This window comes from Mastigoproctus giganteus, chromosome 2 (genome assembly GCF_048544385.1).
Source record: "Mastigoproctus giganteus isolate SK-2022 chromosome 2, ASM4854438v1, whole genome shotgun sequence".
In the NCBI taxonomy this organism is placed as follows: domain Eukaryota; kingdom Metazoa; phylum Arthropoda; class Arachnida; order Uropygi; family Thelyphonidae; genus Mastigoproctus; species Mastigoproctus giganteus.
This window is the reverse complement of record NC_143576.1, coordinates 85,775,052-85,789,020: the sequence shown is the minus strand read 5'-3', so window position 1 is coordinate 85,789,020 and position 13,969 is coordinate 85,775,052. Positions and strand designations below refer to the sequence as shown.

At 37.6% G+C, this 13,969-nt stretch overlaps 1 protein-coding gene across 1 annotated transcript in view; it reads right to left on the bottom strand.

Moving 5' to 3' along the window:
- The window catches only part of LOC150089386 (uncharacterized), a 323,259-nt gene that overhangs the window by 195,538 nt on the left and 113,752 nt on the right, over positions 1 to 13,969 (bottom strand). Inside the window, exon 6 of the mRNA XM_090368558.1 lies at positions 2,163 to 2,243. Within this exon, the coding sequence (XP_090224684.1) occupies positions 2,163 to 2,243 (81 nt within the window). The remainder of the gene's footprint in view (positions 1 to 2,162; positions 2,244 to 13,969) is intronic.

The window sequence follows — 13,969 nt, the reverse complement described above, 5'->3', positions numbered from 1 at the left end:
CCCAGCAATCTCTGAAATACCCTGCTGCTCATTCCAGTAGAAGCAGTGCAATAATCACTTTCACCTCTGCCAGTGGCTACTGTTAATCTATCAGTCCTTGTATGCCCCCCCCCCAAGCTAGCAGTTTTCCGACCCACGTAACACTGCCTCAAAGCATCAGCATTCGGATGGGATTCTTCCACTTGTTCAGATTACGAACCTGAGGGAGCATAAATTCAAATTGAGGAAAGACAGTTGCAGAATAGATTTGTAGAAATTTGCCTTTAACAAGCAGGTGGTTGATTGCTGGAACAAATTTCCATCTGTCATTGTAGAAGTTGGCAGTTTACATAAATTGAACGCAGAACTAGACAAACATTTGGAGTCAATGGATGGGTGAAATGTTTTTTTTTTTTTTTTGATGCTGCTATATATGCTTGCTTTCTTTCATTATATGGCTCTACTGATGATGCTAATTCTATATATATATATATATTTTTTTTTAAATTTCGTTTTTCATCTATATATATATTTTGGTTTTGTTCCTCTTCGTGTAAACTGTAAATTACATGCTAGCTTTCTATATATCCTCCCTTATTTTTACAAATATTTGTAATTTTGGTGTCTCTAAAAATTTTTCCCCCCTTAATGCTATTTACTAATTTTATTTTGCCGTGATATGTACTTAATGTTAGTAACAGAGGACACTATTGTTGTCTTGCGTGCAATTATGGTGGCTGACAGTTGAGGATATGCCAAGATTATGAAATATACGACAATGTAATTTTATATATAAGTATTTATTTATTGCTATATGATGTTTAAATTTTTTTTTTTTTTGTAGTTATTGTAACTTTCTTTTCTATTTTGTACTTATTCTACCTTGCTCCCCCCCTATTTTTTTTTTCTTTTGTACCTTTCTTTTCTTTTCTCTGCAGCTATTACACTTATCTACATATTATACAATTATGGCCAGTGGGTTTTCAATTTATTTCAATTGAAGCAAGCTAAATTGAAAATTATACATCTTGATACCTATAAATAAATGAATAAATTTTTGTTTATTCTCTGGACTGCCAGGGCCATTACAGTTTAAAAATTCATTGTGATTACATACATATTGAATTATTAAAGGCACTGGATTTTCGGCACCACAGTTCTTTGTGGGCTGTGCATATTTTATGGCAGCAGATGGGTTTAAACACCACAAATTCCTTACATCTCCTTACGCCAAGCATGGCAACCAATGGACCATGCTTTGCACATTTTTATCTTTATTATGCAAAAACAATAATGTATCTTATGACACTAACTATTAAAAAAACTAGTGGGTAAGTAAAAAAACTTTTATTTATCCTGGCTATGAATGATAATATGTATTGTAAATTTGAAACAGTGGGAAGTGAAATTATGTTGTAATTTTGAGATATCCTTGTTGTTTAACAACAGCAAGTGTATGATCATTTTGATTAATTTTAATATTTCTGATGAGGATTTTTAAGGAAAGCTGAAGCAGTTGTTTGTGGACTACTGCTGTGGAGTGCTGCAGCTGCAATACTAATTACTCAGCATTATCAGCTTAATTTAAAACAGCATATCAGGTTCAAACTTTAGAAAGTCTAGTGTTCTTTTCATGGTTCTTTCTGTGTTCTGGGCTTCTACATAACATTGTATTAGTTGAATATCATTTTTTAATGACAATATCCAATATCCATCTTTCCACAGGTTCCTAATTAACATATTTTTATGCCTGTCTGCACTTTATGATTCCAGTGTGCTGTAAATTCTTTTAAGGGAACCCCAATACTAGTGATCTATGAAAACATTATTTATATTTTATATTAAAATACCTATTTAATTGACATTACATTTTTCTTTTGTACATAAGTATCAGATATAATCTTCATTTTCGTAATGCTTCTTTTTCCATTGAACAGAGTAAAGTGTGAATAACCATATTTACTCTTTCTCTGCTGCTTATTATTTTTTTAGTATAATTACTCAAATTCAGTCTGTTCTGTTTGATCATTAATCAATTTCTATTAAATTAAGATGATGTCCATATATGAGCCAATACAAAAAAAATAAAATTAAAGTATACAAATTAATACAAGGATGACCTTAATATCATAAATATTTATGATAAAATAAAAATCACTACATTCTGAAAGAGCAAAACTTACTTTGAAGGCAAACGAGCTACCTTATAGTGGTGTCGACCAGCAGAAGGAGAATAACGAATTTTGAACAGACGACTATCAGTTCTAAATGCATACAAACAAAATTTTAAATTTCCATAATACTTCACAAAGTCATTTTATATATTTCAAATATTTAATTATATCTTCTGTCACAAAAATTGAAAAATGATTTAAAAACTTGACTTCAAAACTTAATTAGCCAATCAGCTATAAACTGGAAAAATAGGTTTATTTATTCCTGGATAATAATGTTTCTCTGTGAAGCTCTGATTCACAAATTTAACATAAATTTATTTAGAATGGATTTATTATTTGGTATAGATACACCAAATATATAGAATTATTAATAGTAAGAAAAATAATCAGGAAAAATGATAAAATATAATACTGATATATATATTGCAAAAAAAGAAATTGTCATTTATGCATTTATCTGTAAAATTACCTTTCTACCATTACTGTGGGCATAGTTGTACTGCAGCAATAGGCTGCAGTATAACTATGGCTGTACAATATAGAGCAGCAGTATAGAATGGTCTAACACATTATTAGATGTGTTAGACCATCTAATACATCTAAGAGAGACTGTTTCTACAGGGATGAGATACACTTAAATAGAAAGGGTGCAAGAATATTTGCCGATATTATTGAGGCAGTGTTAGGTGGATTGGAAAACTGCTAGCTTGGGAGGATTCACAGGCTAATAGATTAATGTTAGCCACAGGCAGAGGTGAAAGTGATCCTTGCACTGCTTCTACTGGAATGAGCAGCAGCCTGCAAAGTGAGGTACTGGGGATTTCAAGGACTGCTGGAAGTCATCATGGAACAGGTAAATACATGGGTTGTGTTAGGGTAACTAAGAGTAAGAATTTATTTACTATACTCCTAGCACCAATGCTAGGAGTACAGTAAATAAATCTGCTCAAAGCATCAAAGGCAGATATTCTTGGGATATCAGAACGTGGTGCCACATGGATATAAGCAGCACAGAATTGGAATTTGGGGAGTACAATGCATACAGAAAGGATAGATAGGACAGGAATGGAGGAGGGGTAAGGCTGTTAGTTAAGAAACACATAAAATCTAAGGATGTGCATCCAATTAACATTGGTGGACAATGAGATGTTGAGTCAGTGTGGTGTGGCATAAGCACTGGGAAAGGGAAAATAAGAATAGGTGTGTGTGTGTGTTATAGGCCTAATGAATCTGTTGAGTATAATGAGCAGTTGTGCAGAGAAATAGAGTGGGCCAGTAAATCAGAATGTCTTATAATGGAGGATTTTAACTTTCCAGATATTGACTGAAACTTGTGGTTTGGTCACTCACACACTAGCAAGCCTTTTGTGGATTTATTGGATGACTGTTTTCTACGTGTTCGAGAGCTAACCAGAGTGAGTAATACTCTTGATCTGATTATCAGCTGTGATTCTTCATGCGTTAAGAATCTGCAGATAAAGGAACCACTAGGTGGCAGTGATCACAGTGTACTAATGTGGGATTTACTTAAAGATGTAACTACCAACAGAAGTAAGGGGAAGAGTTTATTCTTTCGTAAAGGTGGCTACAGTGGTCTCAGAGAGTTTTTAAATCTATACAGTGGGATCAACTGATGATGTTACCAATGGTGAAATCTTAATTGGTAGCCTTCAGGAACTTAATCTTTGTGGGGTACTAGGCTTTTCATACCAACTAAGAAATACTGTTCAAGGTTTTAAGCCTAAATGGATATCAGATGAATTAATGTGGCTCGTGGAAGAGAAGAAAAATGCATCTTTGGAAATCTTTGGAAAAGGATGCAAAGAAAAACAACAAAGACTTCTTTACTTATATAAACTCTAAAAGGAAAGGTATGAATCAGATTGGTCCACTTGATATCAATGGTTTTACTGTAGATGATCATTCTCAGATAGCTGCCAAACTAAATGAGTATTTTGCATCTACAATCACACATGAGGAATTATTTAAGGAGGAGAGGGCCAGACGTTTATCAAATTCTAACCGGGAGCTAAGTGAATTTGTAATAACTGAGAGCAAAGTTGAAGAGAAATTGTTAAAGTTAAATATAAAGAAGGCACCTGGGGGGGGGTGATGGGATCTATCCTGTTATATTAAAGGAGGCAGCAAAGGAAATAAGCTAACCCTCAGCCCTAATTACGAAGCCTTCCTGGACTCAGGGGAGGTGCCCATGGACTGGAGAAGTGCAATTCACAAAGGGAATCGAAGGGTGACATGGGTAATTACAGACCTGCTAGTCTAACTTCTGTTCCAGGGAAAATAATGGAGTCACTGGTTAAGGAAGAGATGCAGGATCATCTAGACAAGACTCCAGTTATAGTTCAGACAAAGCATGGGTTTGTTAAGGAGAAGTCTTGTCTGACAAATTTGATTGGATACTATGATGTGATCACAATGGAATTCGATCGAAAGATTAATTTTGATATCATATACTTGGATTTTAGGAAACTTTTTGATACTGTGGCATATGGAAGACTACTGTACAAATTGGAGCAGTATGGCATTAAGGACAAGTTGCTATGATGGATAAAAAGAATGTTAAGTGGGAGAAGACAGAGTGGTTATCACTAGACACGATTTTCATGGACTAATGTTATTAGTGGAGTCCCCCGGGTTCAGTGTTGGCCCATTGTCGTTTTTGGTATTTATCAATTATATTGATGAAGGTATATCAGGGTTAATGTCTACGTTTGTACACAATATGGAGGTTGGCAGGGTTGTTAATGACAGTAATGATAGTATACTACTGCAACAGGATATGGAAAAGTTGAGGTGGCAACTAAAGTTTAACATTGACAAATGTAAAGTACTACGTATGGGTAGCAGTTACCCCAGAATAACGTATTAACTGGGTGGTACTACACTCAGATATGAAGTTTTCTGATCAGTGCAAAAAGGCTGGAAGAGTAGCTCAAGGTTTCTTGTCAATGATATACAGGAATTTTGCTAGCAGGGATAAGGGTTGTCCCCTTGTATAAAACAATGGTCGTCCACATGTTGAGTACTGTGTACAGGTCTGTAGGCCTCATTTTAGGAAAAATGTAGAGCTGCTGGAACGAGTATAGAGAAGGGCAACAAGATTGGTGAGTGGAACAAAGGGTTACTGTTACCAGGAAAGGCTTAAGTTCTGCAAACTGCAGCTTCTGAAGTTACGTCTTACGTCACTATTATGTATGTCGAGGACTTCTGTATTTTTGGATTAACCGGAAAATCAATTATCCGGGATTTGTTTTTTACCATCTATCCCGGAAAATCAAGAGTCTACTGTATAAGCTTGCTTCCTTGCATCATATGCCCAGCTAATGCTAACACATGATGGGTGTGGTACTGCAAGGCACTGTGCAGTAATAAGCTGGTGAACAATAGTAATAATAGCTATGGTAGACTGGTAACAATAAAGTGTCCCATTCTTCACAATATATATGGTAACAAAATATCTACTGGTGCTTGGAACACTGCGAGTCACAAATAAAAACTACCTATGAAAAGTAAAAAGTTTGAAGACAAAAGTAGCCACCTGAAAAGCAAGTGAAATTTGCCAAAGGTAGTTAATTTATGCCAGCAGAAACCTAAGTCCAGAGGAAAATTGATACATAGGAATGTGTAACTTAACTTTTTCTAGTTGGAGAAAACAGCAACAACAAACATTATTCCTGCATCTTAGACAGGAACCAGTGATTGTTGTTGTTGTTGTTGAGTTTAACGACACATAGGCTGCTAGGGCCATACTGTGTCTTTCTAATGATGAATATGAAATAATAACTATATTTTATGATATATTCCTATCTGGTTTAGAAAAGTAAATAGTTCTTTTTTATTAGGATCATCTCCCAGAATCTGCAATAAATTCATTGATGACTTTGCATTAGCAATTGATTTAAAGGTGTATAAGCGGATGTTTTGAAAGTGGGGACAGTCCACTAGCGAATAGCCAGTTGTACTTGACATGATGTACATTGGGAAGTACAGTAAACCCCCGCTATTCGCGGGGGTTACGTTCCTGAGAAATTCCGCGAATACTGAAAACGCGAATACTGAGTTATGGCGCCCATGGTAATAAAAGGGTTCCGTTCCAAAGTATGAAATATATAACAAAAATTAGTCTAAAATTTTGTCTGTACGTATTATGTGTATTTACCTACATAATGACTATGTACATAGACAAACGTAGAGAGTAAGTACATAAAAAAAAAAAAAAAAAAGCATAAGGCATCGAAATGAAAATAAGAAACAATTTATTAAATGTAATACTGTACATATTTATTAGACATTTTAAAGAAACCTTTCAAAAACATATCAAGAACATGGGTTGCTGGGCGAAAAATAACCATATCGATTTTTAAATCTTTCAAACCAGCCTTTGCTGGCTAAAAAACTTATCCCACCAGTGTTTTCACCAGTTTCACTAAAGTGTTGATAAAGGTGTTTTGCCTTTTCACGAATGATGAGTGAACTTAACGGAATTTTATTTTGAGTTCGGTCTTCTATCCACAGATTTAAAGCCTTTTCCATTTTTTTCTAATTTCACATCACGAGTTATAGAACAAATTTTTGATGCAATTAGCGCGTTTTCACGGACACTAGGGCGGATTTTTTCTTCCGATTTCTTGATTGATCGTACCGTTGACTCGTTGATTTTATAATGTTTTGCCACTGAGGAGACACTTTCACCATTAGAAATTTTGTCTAACAGTTTTACTCGCTAATGTCATCACCTTCTTTGATCTTTTCACAATTCCCTTTTTATTCGCGGCCATATTTTTGTAGGATTAGAAAAGAACTTGTCCACAATAAAGTCACTTTCTTTTAACTTTAACACGCTCGAAAAAGTCTGTTTACATCAACACATTGCAAAATGGTAGATTTTTCACATTTGTAAACGTATCAATTAAAAGCAAGAGATGAAACCTTCTATGACAAGCGCATTACACATACTGAACAAGGATTAGCTTAAAACATCCGCGCTCGCAATTTTGTCACCCCCCACCCATTGAGCGCAGGACACTTCCTTTTTACACCTTTTAAGTTATTTTTACTCATTTTTAGAGAATAAAGCACAATTACAAAACGAGGAGGCACACTTGATACACATAAAGCTGTGAGCGTGTAGCAACTGAATAAACAACACCATAAAGGCAGAGACAACTCTATTAACATGTCACTAGCTCACATTTTACATTTCTGGGGGTTACTACCATAAAACAATAAAAACAATTTCCAGTTGCGTTCCTGCTAGTGGAATCTGTTATAAACTGGTAGTGAACTCTAATTGCATTTGCGATAATACCAATAGCTGGAATTGTGTTGGTTTTTACGTTATTATGGTGAAATGTGTTTCCCCTTCACTGCTATAAAAAAATAAATACATTTTCAGAATCTTCTCTTCATTCCTATCGTGTTGCGTTCAGTTGGGGTGATTCCGCGTTCGACTGCCATTTCTTGTAAACACAAAGGCGAATCGTGTATAAGCGAATTCGGTTCGTGTTATATAAGATATCGTTCCCCTATTTATAAATCGTGTAAGATCGAATTAGTGTAGTGTAAACACGTGTTATACGACGACTGACTGTACTACTCTGTGGACTGGGCAAAATGATTTTAGCCACACCCATGTTTTTTTCATGGCGGAAAATGTTCACGGCGCTTTAAAATTCACATTTTTTTTAGGTTTAAATCAGCGACCGCGAATACGCGAAACCGCGAATACAGATACCGCGAATAGCGGGGGTTTACTGTACTCTCTTTAGTTAATAGATACAGGTGAGTGAAATGAGTACAGTCGGTCCTCGTATAACACGTGTTTGCATTACACGAATTCGATCATACACGATTTATAAATAGGGGAACGTTATCTTATATAACACGAACCGAATTCGCTTATACACGATTCGCCTTTGTGTTTACAAGAAATGGCAGTCGAATGCGGAATCACCCCAACTGAACGCAACACGATAGGAACGAAGAAGATTCTGAAAATGTATTTATGTGTTTTATATCAGTGAAGGGGAAACACATTTCACCATAATAACGTAAAAACCAACAATTCCAGCTATCGATATAATCGCAAATGCAATTAGATGGAGTTTACTACCAGTTTATAACAGATTCCACTAGCAGAAATGCAACTGGAAATTGTTTTTATTGTTTTATGGTAGTAACCCCCAGAAATGTGCTTTAGTAAAATGTGAGGTGTTAATAGTGTATCTCGGCCTTTACGGTGTTGTCTATTCAGTTGCTACACGCGCGCAGCTTTGTTTCTGTGTATCAAGCGTGCCACCTCGTTTGTAATTGTGCTTTATTCCCTAAAAATTAGTAAAATACTTAAAAGGTGTGAAAAGGAAGCGTCCTGGCTAAGACACTGCAGATTCAGAGAGGAAAAAAAGAAGCAATATCGATAAACAGAGGCGGACTGGTTCAAAAATTCTTACCCGGGAAAATTTGTAGTGGCCTCATACTACGGTTTATGGCCAAAATCACACCGATTAATAACTGTTATATCTATTAAAACACGCAGACCTAACAAATCATCTCAATGGTTAAATTTCAAATCTCATATCCTGTAATTTTCATTTAAGTAATAACTGGAACCAGACTTCCTTAAGAATTTTTTCCCCTAGCAGTCCACCCTATGATAGCACTCATCGTAGACAGAATCCTAAACTTTCCAATCATATCATTAAGTTCTAGAACCTTCATTACAGCAGAAGTAAATAAAGGTTTCAATTTCAAACTCACACTAACTTTATGTTTATAAAATAATAAAGAATGCACAGTCAGAATTGAAACATTCGGCAGGTAGGAGGCTGGCAACAGTCTATATATGGTATGAGCATGAGTTCCAGCAAAATTTCTGAATCATCCTTACTGTACAGGAATTTAGTTAATAGCTAAATAAACTATCTTAATATTCATGTGGTATAAGAGTGGTTATCTTTATAGAAAACAGTTTTGATTAACATATATTTAATTAATTAAATGTTAGTCAAAATTCATGGATTTTAAAAAATCCTTTATCCAGAAGAAAACCTATAAATTCTAACTCCCCACATGATTTTTAAAAACCACACCAAAGCCATTGGGCCCATGGTTCCTCGGGGAGCCTCAGAAATTTCAGATAGATATAATAGGATGGTTATACGGTATGACACAAGCGGAATACTTTCATCTAATTAATGGTTCCTCTTCGGAGTGGGCTAGGGATAGGAGTAGCGTCCCTCGGAGACTAGTGCTTGGACTGCTCTTTTTTCTAATTTTGTTAAATGACACTGACAAAGGGATACAGGGAACACAATGATCAGAATATTGGTAAATGACCAGCATCAAATAGCACTACTTCAGGATGACTTAGATAGGTTTTGGGGATGGTCAGATAAGTACTATGTTTTTATGTGGCAAAATGCAATATCACTTTGGGAATAGTAACCCCAAAATAACTTATACGCTTGAATTAAAAACAGTATAAGGAGAAAGAGATTTGGGGGTTATGATACAGGTGGTAAGGAGAGATCATGGTGTCCTATCAATGATTAATCAACCCATCCAAACCCTCCAAAAATTTGTCTAGTTCTTCCGTGAATTTATTCAAAGCACCCACTTAATGCAGAGCTCTCAGCAATACTCCCACCCTGTACACACAATTTTCTTGTGTAAACTCCCAGAGTGAGAGAGCATGCATATGTGTGTAAATATACATTCAGTGTCACTGGATTATGACCACACCATCCATAATGGACTATGCTGCATAGTTTGCAGTATAAACAGATTGATAATCTAGAGCAGTGGTAATTTGCATCTGGTCAGGCAAGTCAAAGTGATAAAGTAGCAGTTGTGGAATGTGCTGCCATAGCCAAGTGGTCAGGCACAAGGGTGCCTAAGTACATGTGCCTTGAGTGACTGGAGTTCAAGCCCGTGACTGCTAAATATGGTATAGTTTATTGTATTCTGTACGTCTTGTGAATTCCTCTGACCATGTGGTCATCCCAGAGTATAAACAGAAAATTTATTTTATTTTATTAGTAAAGATATCATGGAGTTTCAAAAGGACATAACTGTGGAGGAAGCTCATGCATCGGGTGCTTCCATATTGGAAACGGCATATAAGTTGCTCATGGTCCACTTGGTTAAGGTGTAAAAAGAATGGCATCAAACAGATCAAATCACCTCCTGCCGATAGAACTGTAAAGGATTAAGCAGGGTAGATATTTGTGATGAGCGAAGGGTGCATTGCATTTTACTTGCTCAATGGCAAATCCACTTATGCACTGTGCAACAGTTGACGTTGCAGTACAATATGGGGAATGCAAGAACAATATCCCAAATGATGTGCTGCACACTCAGACAAATGGGGTTCCACAGAAAATGACCCGTGAGACATGCCCTCTCCTCACCATTGATCATCATCAATAGCAAATGCCAAGGTGTAAACCACATGCTGGTTGGACACTGGAGGACTGGAAATGAGTGTGCTCGGTGGATGAGTCCAAATATTTGGTGCAACATGCCAACGGATGTTTGGTGCAAACAATATGGTGCCCATTATCCAAGCAGGTGGTGGTGGTGGTTGCTTAATATAGGGCAGCTTTCCCCAAACTGTGTCCCGCGGAACACTAGTGTCCCGTGAAAACTCGAAATTAATAATTAAAGAAATAAAATAAAATAAATTTTGCATATTTGTAGTGTACACCACTTTTGTATAATTATAATTTTTAACATTATATAAATTTTTTTCAGTTATTTATATACTGGCATAGATTAATAATCAAATAGACTGTGGAACACTTTAATTCTGCGTGCTTTTGCATAAAGAAGTATGCGTAGAGGGGGAAGCGAACAGATATCATAACTAAACTCACTTCTTTGTATAATTTTTTTCTGATAATGAATAATATTTCCAAATATTATTATTAAAATAGATGACCATGGATTTGTGGTTGAAAAAATGGAACTTTAAAACGAGAAGCAAGTACTTCTAGTATTGCAACTGTGGTCGATGAAAATGAACGCAATATTGTCACACTTCAAAGTGAGGATGAATAATCGCAGCCTTCTGTTCTACAAAAATCTGAAGTGAAAAAACAGGAATCAACTAATAAAAGACCAAAATGAAAGTATGATGACAGTTATTTGAATTTCGGCTTTGCATGTGTTGGAAATAAAGATGCCCCTAATGCACAGTGTGTCATATGTAATAAATGATTAGCAAACATTCTTTGATTCCTGCTAAACTTGTGTTTTGTAAGTGTTCCATACACATATTGTGAGATGAAAAGTGTTCTGCAACTAAAAATGTTTGGGAAGTGCTAATATAGGGCATGTTTTGCTGACAAGAATTAGGACCCTTGGTACATATGGACCAACGTTTTACTGGTGAGGTCTACCGGCAGCTCTTATTATTATTATTGCTGCTCTTATATTATTCCTCCCTGATTGGGGGTTTCACCTCATGACCGGTATTGCTACCAAGTACACAGGGTGGTTGTTGTTATGTCTGATGTTACTGTTGGTCGAGGAACTCCGACAATCCTAGAGGTGTTCAGGATTGCGACTTTCTAGAGTTCCTTGTAGGTGTTCGCTGGGAGACCTATTGCTGCTAAGCTGTTATATAGGGTCTTTGGCACCATACTTTGACACAATGATCGGGATGGCCTTTACTTGTTGCATATACCACATCCAAGTACACAGGGTGGTGGGTGTTGTTATGTCTGATGCTACTGTTGGTCGAGGAACTCTCCGACAATCCTACAGGTGTTCAAGATTCCGATTTTCTAGAGTTCCTTGTAGGTGTTCGCTGGGAGACCTACTGCTGCTAGGCTGTTATATAGGGTCTTTGGCACCATACTTTGACACAATGACCGGGATGGTCGTTACTTGTTGCATATGCCACATCTCTTTGATCTCCTGTCTTAGGTTCGTGTACTTCCTGATTTTTTCCCCATGGGGTTTCTGCAGGTTGCCAGTGTTGGGTACCGCTATGTCAGTCAGATAGGTAACCTTTTCCTTCTTGTCCACAAGGGTTATGTCCAGTCTGTTGTGCAGGAATGTCCTATCCATTATTATGGCGCAGTCCCAGTAGAGCTCGTGGGTTGGGGTCTCTGTACTGCCTGGGCCTGGGATGCGTACTTGTAGTATGGTACACTTTCTTCGATCAACTGATATTTCCTTGCTAGCTTCTGATGTATTATCCTGGCTACCTGGTTGTGTCTATGAGTGTACTCAGTCTGATGATCACCTTGCATCCCACAGTGATGTGTTCAATCATTTCTGAGGCCAGGTGGCATCGTTGACATGTGTCATCTAACACTCCGGGCTCCGTGACGATGTATTTTCTATAGTTCCTGATGTTGATTACCTGGTCTTGGATGGTGAGCATCAATCCTTCAGTCTCGGGGAAGAGCATCCCACTCATGAGCCATGCATTGTAAGCAATTTTATCTGTGTGACCCTGATGGAGATCATTGTAGTGTCTACCATGGAGTGTCTTCTCTGCCGATCTTTCTAGCTTCAATTGTGCCTCCTGGTTGGGGGGGACTCCTCGCTTAGGTTGAGTGGGGTATACCGCTTGTCTATCTTCTTTATGGCCTGGTGGAGTGCTGCTGTGTGTTTCTGGAAGTAATCCTTCAGGTTAACTATCGCTGTCTTCTGTTGCTCAATGAGGTCTATCAGGCCGCTTCCTCCTTCCCGGGCAATTGTCAGTCTCTCCACTCAGCTCTCGGGTGGTGTTGGTGGCTCTTGGTCATCACTGTCCTTGTTTTTTTCATGATATCTTCCAGCTCAGTGTTAGTCCAACCTATGAACCAGAAGGAGTATGTTAGCACTGGGACTGCATAGGTGTTTATGGCTTTAACTGTGTTCCCTCCGTTCAAGCTTTTCTTTCAGCAGGCTTCTGAGTCTCTGATGGTATTTTTCAGTCAGGCAGGCCTTAATTTCCTTGTGCTGTAACTGCTGAGCCTGCATCATCCCCAAGTATTTGTAGGCCTCTCCCTCTGCCATGGCTTCGATCTCTTTACCACTCCGCAACTGGTAGTTTCAGTTGACTAATTTTCCCTGAAGCAATCTATGGGTCTTGCATTTGTCTAGACCAAATTCCATCCTAATATCCTTGCTGAATTCTTTGGTGATCTGGAGTAGTTGCTGAAGGTGCTTCTCGGTTCCCGCATAGAGCTTGATGTCATCCATATATATCAGGTGGGTGAGGGTGTACAGGTTCTTCCTTTCTTTTTTGAGGTTATATCCATACTTGCTACTGTTGAGCATGGTAGATAGTGGGTTAAGTGCTAGATAGAACCACAATGGGCTCAGGGCTTCCCCTGAAAGATTCCTCTCCTGATGGGGATTGGCCTAGTTGTGATGTTTTTGCCCTTAATGGTGGTACTCCATTTCGGCATCGTTTCTCCTAGGAAGTTTGTCACTATTGGATTGACTTTGTAGATTTTCAGCGCCTCTATTAGCCAGTTATGAGCCACAGAGTCAGAGGCCTTGCGGTAATCGATGTAGGCTGTGTACATGTTGCAGCGCTTCTTGTATGCTTGCTCCATAACCGCAGCATCTATTGTTAATTGCTCCTTGCATCCTTTGCTCAGCTGCTTGCATTCTTTCTGCTGTTTGGCCATTATGCTCTGGCTCTCCAAGTGGTCTGTTATCTTCCTGGTTATGCAGCTGGTCAGGATCTTGTATATTGTTGGGAGGCAAGTGATTGGCCTATATTTCGCTGGGTTTCTTGTATCTTTGTCTTTAGGCTTCAGATATGCGATTCCTTGAGTGAGAAACTTCGGGAT